This window comes from Syzygium oleosum, unplaced genomic scaffold, assembly GCF_021117445.2.
Source record: "Syzygium oleosum isolate NSW1041296 unplaced genomic scaffold, Sole_v2.1 Sole_v2.15, whole genome shotgun sequence".
Classification (NCBI taxonomy): domain Eukaryota; kingdom Viridiplantae; phylum Streptophyta; class Magnoliopsida; order Myrtales; family Myrtaceae; genus Syzygium; species Syzygium oleosum.
In genome coordinates, this window is record NW_026607499.1 from 7,242,925 (window position 1) to 7,258,569 (window position 15,645).

The 15,645-nt window shown below is 40.4% G+C and overlaps 2 protein-coding genes and 1 pseudogene across 2 annotated transcripts; 2 read left to right on the forward strand and 1 right to left on the reverse strand.

The window, feature by feature from the left end:
* Positions 1-195: 195 nt before the first annotated feature.
* On the reverse strand, positions 196-2,014 carry LOC115675585 (probable GABA transporter 2; annotated as a pseudogene).
* A 3,092-nt stretch (positions 2,015-5,106) lies between these two features.
* On the forward strand, positions 5,107-6,015 carry LOC130140085 (glu S.griseus protease inhibitor-like). Its single transcript, XM_056318457.1, has 2 exons — positions 5,107-5,200; positions 5,819-6,015. The coding sequence occupies exons 1-2, from the start codon at positions 5,107-5,109 to the stop codon at positions 6,013-6,015; spliced, it is 291 nt and encodes a 96-aa protein (XP_056174432.1).
* Positions 6,016-10,581: 4,566 nt separating this feature from the next.
* Positions 10,582-12,844, forward strand: LOC115675584 (subtilisin-like protease 4). Its single transcript, XM_030598307.2, has one exon. It carries the CDS (start codon positions 10,622-10,624, stop codon positions 12,842-12,844), a length of 2,223 nt encoding a protein of 740 aa, XP_030454167.2. The 5' UTR covers positions 10,582-10,621.
* Positions 12,845-15,645: the final 2,801 nt, after the last annotated feature.

Here is a 15,645-nt window from a genome sequence, read left to right on the forward strand (position 1 = left end):
TAAAATTTCTTGCTGGTAAAGATGTTGCCAACATCAATCATCATTTTTAGGACGTCGTTTGCATAAGAGCTGTGATTATAAGTAGTTGCTGTGAGGAAGAACTGGCTGAAAGGGGAATTGCTTACTATTGCGTTTTGCTCATATAGTTGTGCCGATTTTAATGAAGTAAGAAACAGCCAATCGAAACGAAAGGTGTTATGCATGAGGTCAGACGCAGCTGCGGGTAAGCTTAGCTATGCATTCACATCGCATAATCAATCAAGATTTACATGTCTGATGTCTTTCAGAGATCAGAGTACACAATGAAAAGCCTCCTTCTCTTTGCTGAATTGAAGCTTGGGATATCAACTTGTCTACACTTTCAAATGACGATGCCTAAAAATCTCCCATCTTTTTTCATTGGCACAAAGCAGAGGACAACTCTAGTATATATGAACAACTTATCGCCCCCTTGAATGTTCCTTTTCTTTTTGCCTTCAAAACGTGCAACTTTCTCCTGTAACTTTTGGGTGCAAGTACATTAGAATTGCAGAGTTTATTTTTCTGAACCTTAGTCCACCACGTTACTACTGAAGAGCTTGAACTGGTTGGCATCAAGAATTAACTTCCTTATAGAAGAAAATGCGTCCATTAGTCCTGCGACAGTGAAGACGATGATGATCGAGATGTTGATCAAGTAGGTTAAGGATAATTTCATTGGCTTGAATGTCCTGTTGTAGAGAACCGTCGGAAGAACGAAATCTAGAGGGATGAAGCCAATAGCTCCCACGACACCGTTGATGTCCCCAAAGAAGGAAGCATGGCCACCATGAACCCACAAAACACCACGTGCAACGTCCAAAGAACTATCCTAGGAATAAGGTTGCGCATGGAAAATATTCCTTGCTTCACATCGGCTGATTGGCTTTCCATGATCTCGTATGCCACTTGAGAGTAGACCTGTTTCCATGCCCTTGGAGATGAGTTTAGAAATTCCAATCAAATGAGTACTTTACTACCACTACTAGTGTGATTACCAGGCCAATGGCAAAGAGCTGTAGGAGGACAAAAACCACGCCGAGGCCTAGAACCCAAGTCGGAGCTAAAGCGGGTCCGTCATCTGGCAGTAGGCTTTTGAGTATGTTTGAGTTCGATTTGTTGCCGAAAACCCAGTATCCAGACACAGCAGCAGAATAGAATGTGACAAAGATCACTGCATAACATATGAGAAGGCCTTTAACCATCTTCCCAGTCACAGGTGGAGCCAGAGTTGCCTGCGATGAAGCGTAAAAATATAGAGCAAAGTTAATGTTTTTTAACAGCTAATGGATATGAACCTACATTGCTAGATAATACTAATCGTCAACATGTCTTTCTAGTACTTGATGTTTCCTAGCCCAGAATTTGAACTGTCTACGCACGCAAACTTATGTTGATTTTAAAAAGATGAAACAGAAGTCGAGGTTTACTTGTATTTCAGGCAGTATCCCATTCCCATAAATGGCAGCTATAATGGATATGGAAGTGAAAGCACTAGAAATCCTTGCTGACTCCGAAGATTCCAAGGCATAGTCTCTTGGAGGGGCATTCTTTGATAAACCTGCAAGATGTAAAAGTTGGTTAGATGGCCAGGATGGAAATAGAGTAGTTTGCTTTAGGAATATTGCTGCCACTTCTATGATTTCTATGTGGAAGAGGTTACAGAATTCATTTATGCCATAGCTAACTCGTGCCTGTACAAAATTTGACCTCCATGAAGAACATACATGACAAATTTCTAGGAGTTCAAAGTGAAATAGGAAATGTGAAAAGCTGGAAGACTAATTTTTCAGTTTGAACTTTCACATAAAACTGAAAATAAGACTGGCCACTGCGCTCAGCCAAACATTCATTGCTCTCTACGGGGAAGACTGGATAGTTAAGTTCTAGTTCCTTCTCTCCGCAAGAGCTCTGATAATGAACTTTCTAAATGGACCTCGAAGGAAGTATGCAAGTGTATGAAAGTTCCACAAGAATCCTCCAACACGCCATGCATCTTATTCAGAGATGAACGCAGTGATTTTTATGCAGATTTCACTTCCATATATGACATTTGTTCGATTACCAATCACGTATCAATATCACTAGTTTTTATTTTGAGCTGCTAAGAAACATTTCACCTTCCTAAAGTAGTGGCTCTCAGTATTATTTAAATTTATGTTTTCCACAACGGTGTATTATAATCAGGGTTAATACCACGAAAAACCTCAAATTAGTAAATTTATGACAAAATTTACCTTAAACTAATTGGTAAACCTGTGACAAATTTATCTTTCGTTAGTTTTCATTAACTTTTACCGTCAAATTGCTGAGTTGAATGACAAATGGCAGTTGACGGGTGTTCCAATTGAGGTTTTACCCTCCGTTTGTCATATGTGTACTAGTTTGTGGTTTTTCGTGATATCAATCCAATTTAAAGAAAACTAATTAAGGGTAAATTTATCACAAATGTACCAGTTTTGGGGCTTTGGTGGTCAATAAATTAGTTTGAGATAAATTTGTCACAAATGTATCAGTTTGGGATATTTGGTGATAAAAAAATTAGTTTGAGGTAGATTTATCATAGATGTACCATTTGAAGGTTTTTCGTGTTATTAACCCTTATAATTACGATATTGGAATATTAGGCTGATTTGATTGTGATATACGTTTTGTCCGGTATTTATTTAATGTCTATTTTCCATCCCTCCTAAAGATTAAAGAAACACAAAAAAAAAAAAAAAACCATTGTCATTTGCCAATCATCCTAGTATTTGTTCCAAAGAAAGACAGCGACACGCTCTTCCAAATTATCCTCTTTTATAGGTAGTTTTCGAGCTTTATGTATTCCCCAAATTTCACACTCTCTTATGTCCATCGTCGAATCAGAGCATCTTAAACCTCTTTATCGTGAAAAGAAATCCCTTTTTCACCGTGCGTATCACGCAAAAATCTAACTCTCCAGTCATGCACCCAAAATTAATCGCAACACGATGGTCTTAATTAATGAATTATCGAGTTATGTAATTTTGGGTACTATATGATTGAAGAAAGTGTCATTTTCCCACGACAGAGTCGTGGCAAGAGAGAAGCAGATAGCAGCCTACTACTAATTTGTTGATTAAGGGTGCGAATGATAACCATTATGTTTCTCTATTTTTTTTATTTTTCAATTCCCGGGAATAGGTTTGGAACAAAAATCAGTTTAGCGGCGCAATTTCATTTTTCTATTTCTACGACAAATTTTTAACCTAGAAATAAGTTTGGAATAGAAATGAGAAGTAGAAATTTTCTAATTTTCTGTTTCTTGAATATAAACAGAAATAACAATTCTTCTCAAAGCTCGCACTCGCCGCCCGCCGCTTGCCGGTCGCCGCTCGTCGCCCACCGATGAACGAATTCTACATCAATGCTAATAAACAAATTGTATATCGTTATCAAACACTACCTTCTGCTCAGAAACTCGTCTAGGGAATAAAAATAGAAAAATCTATTTCTAGTTAGAAATTAGGCCCGAAAACATAATGGTTATAATTCGCGTAATTAACAGTTCAAATCTTGGAAAAGGAATAAATATTAGGGTACTAGAAACAGGGGTATGGCCCAACCACGTGTTATTCAGTGGTACCCAAATCCCACCTCCACCAGCTGAGCGGAAAGTGTGATTTACAGCATTCTGGATGTAACAACAATGTAATTGGTGCATGGTCCTTTCACCTCTCAGCTAAGAGGACGACATGGTTACCATGGCCGGTGGTGCTTTTTTGAAGTATGCCAATGTGCCTGGGAATGGTTATAATAGGTCAATGTCCTGTGATGACTGGCTGACTCAAACTACAACAAAATCCAACACGATTCACTCATCAATGCGTATGACCTCCTTGTGTTGTAAAGCGGCCACTCACAAATGTATGATCTCCATAGGACTTTCTTTTCTGGACCAAATCCCAGCGCTGAAGTCACATTATTTTGATCAGACTCTTGGTTTGATCTGCAACAGCATTTATCGAAGTGCCATATGATTTGGGATTATGATGCATACATGGAGGCTGGTTAGAGCCTACTATAAGGGATCGATCGATGTTAACGGCCAAGGGACGAAGATGTCACGTGGACGCATGAAAACAACAAACACTGGAGATCAAAGATAAATAAACCTGAGATGCCACTCGACCAGCTCACGAACACCACTCAACGTTTCTAAGTGCATGAATTGGTACACTTCACATGATTATACATGTTCCACGTCCTAAAGGATAGCTTCAGTTTCCACAAACGCCAAAAGAAGCATGGAAACTTTTTAGGTATACTTGCTCAATACCTCCAATTGAACTTTGGCACTATTATGCAATAGCTCTCGAATTTTGAGAAATTACAAATTATTCGCTCAGCACCATTGTTCAATAGCTTGCGAGTTTTGAAAAGTTACAAATTACTCTCCAAGCTTTCAAATTTTTTTTTTTTGCAACCGTTAGTTTTTCCGTCTGAATTGCCGTTAACTATTACTTGAAAAGAGAATAACTCATTTGTAGAGATCTGTGTAATTAGATAAATTATACTTACAACCTTTTTCTGTGAAGGATCACAACGAACCTCTCCCGTTCCACTGATGAAAATTTTGATATATTGCTTTAATTAAATGAAGTTGTCCTATGTCAATTTTTTGGGAAAAGAAACATAATGACTCTGCCATTAGGCATAGAAAAAAATCTGACTTTTTTTCTATACTAGTTAGTATGAGGGGTATCCATCTAGATTCTGTGATTCACTTCTACAAAAGACGAGCATGTACTCTTCATATGTAGATATTTTAGAAGGAAAAATCATGTCCATCACTAAGCATAGGAAAATCTTGACATATTGCTCTAATTAGATGAAGTTATCCTCAGCTACCTTTTTGACAAAAGAAACATAATGATCCTGTCATGTTACGCATAGGAAAAATCTGATTTTTTTGCTATAATAATTAATATGAAGGGTGTCCGTCCAGATTTACTGATTTATTTCTATAAAAGACGAGCACTTACTGCATATATGCAAGTCATATTGGATCTATAAATATGTACGTAGGAATGTGTCTTTCAGTTGTACTATCTACTTCCACTTGAGATGGCAAAAGAAAAGTGCATCATCAGAGAGGTCCCTCGTTACCCTCCTTGTTTCAGTGGTTATTGCTGCCAAGATCCGCACTGCTGTAGTAAAGGTATACATTCATATTCCCTACACACATGGCCATATGACGTTTGCTCTTTTGTTAGTCTTATATTTCTCCTGAGGAACTGATGTCCCACCTTAAAAGATTTGTTGTTTCCTTGAATTACAGAAGATGGGTTAGTCGAGGAATTACCCATTGAACTGAAAAATTCGATCTTGCGACTCGATCCATGATTTGGTGCCTTCCAAAGGACCCAACAGTATGGAGCAGTAGTCTCTACTTTTATGAGACTCTTTAATTGTTCTCGACTCATCCAACATCTGAAAGGATCTTGTACGTCCTACAGAAACAAGAAATGAACCACAACTTCACAATAAACGTTTGAGCATCGAATATTAAAATTTGAAAAGGCATTGAGAACTAATATTTTTGTCTTTATATTTTGTATATCATCTTTGTTTAAGGGATCTCATTTACGTATCATTTTTTTTGTCTTCCTGCGAGTTGTAACAATCCACCATTTCGTCAATGATGCTTTATATGTCTGGCCCGAGCACATAATGTTCTGGATCTTAAACGTAGTAACATTAGTCGCTAACAATACACACACAGGTGTAGTGAAGTAGAGATTAAGGTTTCGTAATCATTTCTTACTAATTTTAACAGGGTACAAATACAGTTGGCCAGAGCTTGTGGGATATAACGGAGACAGCGCAAAGGCAACAATTGAGAAAGACAATCCACTGGTGACGGTTTATCAGATTCCCGAGGGAGCTTATAGGCTCACGGACTTCTGCTGTAATCGGGTTTATTTGTGGGTTGATGGTAATGGCAATGTCACTCGGGTACCCACCGTCGGATAGTGTTCAATAGTGTGAACTCAGTTGTTAACCCTTCTCAGAATAATAAAGCTTGTTGAGTTACAGTTGAGAAAATATGACATTACATGTTATTTCGCCGGAATTTCGCCTGCTCACCGAAAGTCGTTCTTTGGCTTTAAATTATAGGAGACAGGTTTTGCATCGACTCCGAACAAAAAATATCACAGGCAAATAAGGGAATCAACAGCTTCAATTCAAACAAAACTATACAGACGTAAATTGTGTCGGAATTTAATTGATGACGCAAAAAATACCTAGTATAGAGATACACGCAAAAATTTAATCGACAATGCGAATCTGAAAACTACAGCTAAGAAACACGTCATAATTTAATCGACGAGTCTTGAAATTAAAAATACAACGCAAGAAAGTAAAGATAATTGAAAGATTGCATTTTGTTTTGGTTTGTAAGGGGCTCCTCAATGGATGGCCAACGGATAATTTTCGTAGCTGCCTTCGAGCGGTTCCTAACGGTTGTGCCCATGCTCCGCCATTTTCAAAAGTCTTGTGCCCATGTCGCCCTAATCTAGTTCTTGTGCAGTTATTCCTTGAAAATTTCATATCAGTTACTCCACGATCTCGATTGCTTTACTTCCCAATAACTTTGAACTGGTATCCATGGATACTCTCTGTGCACTCAACTTTCCTCTAACATCTCAGCCGCTTACCGATTCCTACTTATCGATACTCTTGTTAATTGTTTTCACCCAAACGTCATTCACCTGCCTACTTACAGATGGTAGATCCCAAAATTCTTATTTTAGAAAAGTTTTGAAAATAAAAAATTTAATTCAGAAGAAAATTAATATATCAGACAGTGGATCTTTAATGTTTTCTCTAGTCAAGCCAAAGAATTAAAACAAAGCTATGATGATTACAAGTGAAATCCAGATTTTTTTCTTTGATTGGCTTAATTCAAAGTTATGAAGCTCGTGAAGGTAAAGGGATAAAACTTTGACAGTTTTCATTTCTATGAACTATTAAATATGTCTTGAATTTTATGTACCCGGTCCGTTCATCACCCGACCCGACATATTTTTTGTGCGATCCAAAAGTGGAGAAAAAATTGAGATTTAGTTTGTGATGCGGAGGGTTGGGCTGATAGGCCCAACCCGGAGCAAGCGAACAAATCTTTATGGCGGTCCGCCCAAGTTGGAGTAAGCGAACAAATGTCTCGGGGGGTTCAGGGGGCTATGCCCCCAAGGAAATTTTTTGGGGAGCCCTATTTATACTGCGGCTAGGTTTTTTCATTGATTAAGAGAGATTTTGTTTTGGGAGAGATTTGTGAGCCGTGAGGTTTTGTAAAGTCGTCTTTCGACTTCTGAAAACTGTACTCTCTTTGATTATAGTGGAATCTTGTTTTGCCTCGCCCGTGGACATAGATCACTTTGTGATCGAACCACGTAAATCCTTGTGTTCTGTATTTGTTTTTCCGCGTTTGTTTCGAACATGAACAGTGAAGCTCATTAATCTATTTGCTATTAGACTAGATATGCTGAAATATTTAGAATCTTATCCAAAACATAATAAGGAATCACGCTATCGCCATCTCCGCTAGAACTAAGCCACTTTTTCCCGAGCAACAATCGGTCTAATATCATAAAAATCCCAAACTTTAGGTTCGGTTCTCTACCACAAACCTTTTTTTGTCTAAAAAAAATTAACTTTTCCTTGAGTCTCAAATTTATCTCCTATCAACCGCGGATAAATGAAAAAGACAAAAAAAACAACTGTGAGCCCTCAGGATGGTAGACTGAGGCGATAGCCAACTCCACCATTACACTTCTTTCTCTGGTATCCTACATATTAAAAGCTTGACTGAGAGAGAAGGAGACCCACGGCCCGAAGGGACGAATGGCAGCTTCGATGGCTGGAGGAGGGGCAACGCACGATCCTAACGTCAACGGCTAGGGTGGGTGGCTTGAGGTGGCGTTGAGCTTGGCATCATCATAGAATGGGGGCCTTGAGGTTATCGAAGACAAACAACCCAAAATCGGTTTGAAACTCGCAGCAGCCGTGGCTGTCGAGCCCGAAGCGCGAATGTTAAGAGCTGCAGCGAAGGTGGCTGAGCTTCGAGGGCCGCCTTCTTTCAGAGTCAAATAACACCTATAACAGTTCAGAGCAAGACATGTCGTGGTGCAGTTAGTTACCACCTCCGCCACCAGGAAGGTCTCTGGTTTGAATCTCCGCGTTGCCATTTTTTTTTTCTTCTTTTATGTTATCTGACATGGCATCCAAATTACATGGCGGCATGTATATCAATGAGTTATGCCATCATCAGCAAACTGAGATCCGCATGGAACCTACCGACCACCATCTCTTGCGCCCTAAATTCAATTGTGATGAAGTTCTTGGGGGCCATGAAGGCTTCTACTGCCTATATTTCTAATAGTGACCGAAATAAGAAGAACGTCTTAAAAACCATTCTTCTTGCAGTCAAAGACGGGGTTGCCACTTGAACTAATAATGATAAGGAGCTTGAAAAGTTTGTGTCGAATCGTTTTATGAATCTTTGATCTTCCTCTTATGTTTGTACCTAGAGAATCCCTGTGCGCTGGGTCAAATCTCTTCCCATGAAGCTATTCAGGGTCTTCAGGAGCTTGCGACGACTCTTAATACCGTTAGAAGAGCTTCTTGGGAGCCCCGGCCTTTGACGGTGACGGGCTTCGCACGATCTTTTTCCACTCCCAAAGGGATGGGATCGGCAACTGTTCGTTCGCTTGTCACGGATATTATTAGCTCTAGAGTCGTGCCCCGAGGTCCTCGTGACACTTTGATTTCTCTTATTCCCGTGCTTCAAGTCGTCTGATCAGTCCGCGTAATACGAATTATAGAATCATCTCAAAATTTTTCGAGCAAAGACTAAGACCTTTCCCGGATGACCCGACTAGTCCTAGTCAATCTAGTTTCATCCCGGGTAGGAGAACTCATGAGGATATGGTCGTTGTTAGAGGAGTCATTCATATGAGGAAGCTACCAAGGGCAAAAGGAGCTTTCCATTTTAATCTGATGTTGTGGGGTGCGGTGCGATCCTATTCTCAAGTTTATCTCGTCTCCATCCACCCCATTCTTATTAATGGTAATCTGTGGGAGCCTTTTTTGACGAGCGGAGACATTAAGCAAGGAGATACTATGTCCCTTATCTCTTTATCATATGCATATGCATGTAGGTGTTGACATCTAATTTTTTTATCGACACATCAAGTAAATTCCTTTTTTGTAAAAAATATGAAGTAGTAATTACAATGTCAACTCTCAAGACATTCTGCAAATGTCATAAATTTTATAACTTCTATTATTTTACAAAATTGTACATGCACATAGGATAATTTTAAGTTGATCTTTTGCTGTTCTATTCACCAGGCATCACAAATATTTTGATGTTTTCATCTTAATATTTTACTTTCACTCATATTTCATATTGTACTTCATGTGAGATGTTGGTATTTTCTGAGATTTATGGCATTTCGCTCGAGTAAAACAAATCAATTTGCTAATGTAATATGCCCAAAATAGTATTCAAGTTATCTTCATTTGTTAAATTGACAATTTTTTACTGGTACATGTAAATGAAAATTGTTGCCACTGAGCAGGGAAAAGCTCTTGAAATAAACACATATTCAGAAAATTAGATTTCACGAAAATCGCACGGTCAACTACAAAAGTATGATGAGAAATGATGGGCAAAATCTTAATTAAAAAAAATCGAATCTTTACAACATCAAATTATGAATTTTTGTAGAACCTCTAGCAGTTATTCAACTTTAAATCTTTCTTATTTAACAAATATTCAAACTCACCTAACAAATAAGACCGAACCTTTACAAACTAATCCGAAGGGTGGACATCGTGCTGTGTTTTCACTATTCAGGGACAAACCGGACCACCTATTATAGGAGATAAATAATGGTGGTCTGCTCATAATCGACAGATGGAAACGCGTATATACAAATATAGGTTGTAGGTGTTTGCTTAGTTACAGTGCGATATTTCATTGGTGTCGATGTATTGACTAATTTTCAATATGAACATACTTATGGTACATGTAATATATCGACTAATGGGTAATTCTCTTATTATATTTCGGGGCCGTTTCCTTTCACAGGAGGTGGCACAATTACCTAAGAATGAACGGTACGAAATCAAAGATGTGCTGATCGAGGCTGAGGTAAGCAAGCTATCTCCATCTGGGAAAATGACCAAATTCGATGTGTGAAAACTTGACCATCAATCCTTTGTTGGTTAGATTAAATCAAATTCACACATCGATAACGCGCATCGTTAAATTTGGAAAAATGCGATAGAAATTAGATCGGCCCATCGAAACATTCAAAAATTGTTAAGAGGTTGCTCAATATGGTTAGCTAAGCATACCGCATCGATAACTAATTATAGTATTGTGCTTTGACATTCGGATGAGCATTGACAAAAGAGTTGCATGATTCAACTTTCATTAAAACTTTACACGCCGAAGAGAAGTTACAAATTGTCAAATGCTATCCAAGTAGGATCCGGCCGGAATCTCACTATTAAACATCCCATCCCCCAACACAGAACCTGCAGAACCTTCACATACACGCCTAGACTTATGGCTTCCCTTCGCAATTTTCTCCTCGACGTCCTCGTCCTCTTCATCCTCCTCTCAAATCTCATGTTTATTGTTGCCAATCACCTGTCATCTGACAAACCACAGACTTACATTATCCATGTCACACACCCTGAATCTGACGTAGAAGATGTTCAGTCTTGGTACGACGCCTTCTTGCCAGAGAGATACTCTCCAAACTCAGAGAATCGATCCCGAATTCTCTACGCATACCAACGGGTCATGACGGGTTTCGCAGCGAGACTCACTCGTGGTGAACTCGCTGCGATCAAAGAGAAGAGGGGATTTATTGCAGCTCACTTGGAGAAGACATATCATCTCCAAACGACCCACAGTCCCCAATTCCTGGGCTTACCACAGCAACCGGGATCCTCGAGGGGTTCAAATCTGGGGAAGGGGATCATCATTGGGATCCTCGACACTGGAGTATCGCCCAACCATCCTTCGTTCAGGGGAAACGGGATGCCTCCACCGCCAGCTAAGTGGAAAGGAAGGTGCGATTTTAAACCTTCTGAATGCAATAATAAATTGATTGGAGCAAGATCTTTTCAGATGTCAGTTAATGGCAAAGAATACGCACCTCCGATGGATCATCAGGGGCACGGCACTCACACCGCTAGCACCGCTGCCGGTGCTTTTGTGAAGCCCGCAGACTTTCTCGGGAGTGCCAGGGGCACAGCTGTGGGAATGGCGCCAAAAGCTCACCTGTCAATATATAAAGTGTGCAATGAAAGTTTCTGTTCGGCGGCGGACATACTTGCAGCTATTGACGCTGCAATCATAGATGGTGTCGATGTGCTCTCCCTCTCCTTAGGAGGTGGATCCATTCCGTTTTACAAAGATTTTGTGGCAATAGGCGCATTTGCAGCCATTCAGAATGGCGTCTTTGTGAGCGCCTCTGCCGGGAACTCCGGCTATTTACCAAGCACATTATCAAACGAGGCTCCATGGATCCTCACCGTTGGGGCAAGCACCATTGACAGAGACTTTGTAGCCACCGTGAAACTGGGAAATGGAGTGGAATATGACGGCGAGTCAATATTCCAACCACACTTCCCCTCGGACTTACTGCCCCTCGAGTACCCAGGGATGATCACTAAAGAAGGGGCTGGATTTTGTACCCAGGGATCATTAGAAGGACTGGATGTGAAGGGGAAAGTAGTCTTCTGTGACGGAGTTCTTGACCAAGGGCAGGCAGTGAAAGACGCCGGTGGGGCTGCCTTGATTTTGATGAGTCAACAAGCTGATGAATCCTTCATCACCCCTGGAATTTTTGTCCTCCCAGCATCTAGAGTCAACTACTTTGCCGGGATGAACATCAAAGCATATATTAATTCAACCGAAGATCCTACTGCCACCATTGTGTTCAAAGGAACTGTGTTTGCAAACCCAACAGCTCCTGCGGTGGCCCCCTTCTCCTCGAGAGGCCCCAGCATGGCTAGCCCAGGTATTCTGAAACCCGACATAATTGGTCCTGGTGAAAACATATTGGCCGCATGGCCTTTTCCAATTGCCAATGAAACAAAATCAAAGCTCAACTTCAATATGGACTCTGGCACTTCCGTTTCTTGCCCTCACCTCAGCGGAATTGCGGCTTTGGTAAAGAGGGCTCATCCCCACTGGACACCTGCGGCCATCAAGTCTGCCATCATGACTTCTGCGGGACAACTGAACCTTGGGAAAGGACCCATCCTTGATGAAAGGCTTCAACCTGCGGATTTATTTGCCATTGGGGCTGGCCATGTCAATCCACGGAAGGCCATTGATCCAGGTTTGGTTTACGACATTCAACCTGATGATTACATACCTTATCTATGTGGTCTAGGATACACGGACAAGCAAGTGTCAATGATCGCTCACAGACCAATCAAATGCTCTAGAGTATCAAACATTCCTGAGGCAGAGCTGAACTACCCGTCATTTTCAGTTGCCCTTGGACCTCCACAGACATTTACCAGGACCGTGACAAATGTTGGTGAACCATTTTCATCTTATGCAGTCACTGTTGTTCCCCCACAAGGTGTGTATGTCAACGTGAAGCCTGCCCAACTCAGCTTCTCAGAAGTTCTCCAGAAAGCAACATACTCTGTCACTTTCCGCCGTGCCAATTCCACTTATGAGGCTGGCAAATACACCCAGGGTTATCTGAAGTGGGTTTCTGGAAAATACCTGGTTAGGAGTCCAATATCTGTTAAATTCAATTAATGAAGTATGTGGTAATAATTGCTAGCATCATCGATGTATGCAGACAACTTTTGGCAGATGACAGGTTTCTGATCTCCAATGTTCTGCATCTTAATAAATTCCAGAGTTTCCACAAATGAAACTAGCAGATGTTCTTCAATATCTAATCGCCACCCTTCAACAAGAAGATATAATAAATGAAAACTTTGTGCTGTAGTATTTTTTTTCCCACCACCATAAGCTTGGAGTCAAATGCCCGAGAACAACGAAATACAAAAGGGGTTTCATATCAACATGCCGTATACTATCCGACTGGTGTTGCGTAGTATATACAGAAAGCAAACAGCAGCCCATATAATAAACCATAAGTAACGGTATAATCGAGCTAGTTTTCTCCATTTACACTTCACTAGTCCCATCCAAGCACTTGTTTTTCGCGAATTCCTAGCTATCAAATAATCATTACCGCTAACTACCATATATTATCTATAAGCTAGGAGAGGTAGCATTAAAGTCTATTCATTCTTCATTGATGTCCTTTTTCGTAAGCTATTTTGTTATACTTGCGAATCCAGGAAATAAGACGAAATGTTCTCGTCAAGCCCAAGCGCATGTTAAGAACAAGCAGATCGCTCATAGCAATGTCGCAAACATTTACATCCCCTGATGGCTGAATTCAACCCAAGCATCGGCGTTGGCACCTAAATTTTCCCCTAAAAATTTTTCATTCCTTCGGTCAGAAAACTAGGACGTGATTTGACTTCTAAACAAAAACATTAATTATGCATGATCTTGCATCTGCATTTCTTACTGCATTTTCTCTACATCTAGAAGTTAGAGTCATTTTTGCTTAGGTGTCCGTGTCAGATATCAACTGAGGCGAGATCATAAATTTTTGTGAGCCGACCCATTATGCCACCCGATCTGGAATTTCCGAAGCATTGGACGCTCATTCCAAACCTCGGTGAGGTGCGAACATGGCTCAGCACCGCCTGAAACCGCCACCATCAGGATAGTCTTGAACAGCCTCGACCGGGTGCTACTGTGTTTCGGCGTAGCCCATCATCACCGAGTCCGAGAGTTTGCGAGCTCTCCAGATGTGCTCAAGGTCGGTGATTTGCTTTTTCATTACTCGTCTGCTCCAGACTCCGAAAAAACAAAAGAGGAAGAGGTGAGGGCGCGAGAGAGAAACAGAGGGTGAGAGGACCTGAACACAATAGAGAAAAACAAAGAAAAAATCAGAGGCAGTTCATAGCCTTCGGTCCAGGTGAACCAACAGTTGATTGGCAAAGGGCCGGCCAGGAATCATGCGACACAGTATCGCCGTTTGTCACTGCCGTCGACGCTAACTGCCATCTTATTGCCGTTCGTTCAGATTAGTTCGTTGCTGACAGTTGGCGCCACTGCCGTGGAAACCAAAACCCCCATGGTTCCAATCGTTGGCCTGGAATTGCGCTGTTGCCAAGTCGAGTTGGATTGAGTCACTCATCGCGTTGTCAAATGTTTCTAATTGTCCTCGATTTTGTCGAGTTAGATGCGATCGATCGACTTTCAATAAATTTCGGATCAGATCGTGTGGCAAGCAAAGTAACTGGCCATTAAAAGCTCCCTCATCTTCCAGTGTTTGAGCCGCAATTTCTTGGTTTCTTCAAATACTGCAAAGAGGTTGCAGCAAATATTTGTTGAAAAACATGGAGACGGATTGGGAGTGGTATACTCTTTATCTGGATGGTTAAATGACAATCCATCAAGTTACCATATCAAACTTGTTTCTGGGCCTAAACTTGTTAGTCAGATTTTATTTTGTGTTGCCTATTGCCTAATACTTCTATCGGTCGATGCCTATCTGACCTCTCGAGATGTGTTATCCATGCGTTGGAGATGGGTCTGATGCATCTTATGAAGTGAGAGAGAGCGAGAGTTGCTGCTTTCCTGAAATAACTAGATGGATTCCTCTATTCATATTTTTCGCTCTGTAGTTCTTGTTGTCATGGGTGTGATGTTTGATGCAGTTGGATAAACAGAGGCCCTGAGTATATTAGTCTGGGTTGGATGCCTTGACTATGTTATTGAGAGAGCAAGGCCCAAACAAGTCGGGGCATTGTCTTAACTGGCCCTGTATTGTACTTTTGGTAGGTATCACATAATCTTACTTAGAGGCCTCGAATATAGGCTTAGTTCCTATAAGGCTACGATATCATCTTCATGATAGGTTGGTAATAATTGAAATTCTAAGATGCAATGCATTAGTATGATTTTGAGTAGAACATTTGGTCACAATTTGTTATCGTTCTTAAGTATATTTTGAGCCATGAATTCAAGCAAAACATTAATTAGAATCGGCCACGATCAGTTGCTGTCTACGTTAATATTTGCATGAGTCCGTACGTCATTATGTTAGCTTAGTCACATATTTAGCATTGGGGCTTAAATACTTTTTGTTAAGATCATGCATCTTTAAACTAAATTGGCTAGATAGACTAACATTGAAAAATCATTAAAAGGTCTAGGATTAACTTGGCCAAATCGAAAGGTTTAGACTAAATTAATAGCCGTACAATATGTTCATGACTAGTTGGGTAATTTTCCTGTGGATTATTGGATGTGCGAAGAAGAACTAACTATAATTTATCTCGAATATTGTCTATAGTATTGTTAGACATAGCAAAGCTAGTTTCAAGAGACTAACTAAACTTTAGATAATTCACATTATAGACTATAAAGAATTCTTTTATTTTAAGACCTTAGCATGTTCTTAAAAAGCTACAACCCAATACTTTGGGGTTGTAAATAGAATAGGGGGTATTCGCTATCTCAAAGGA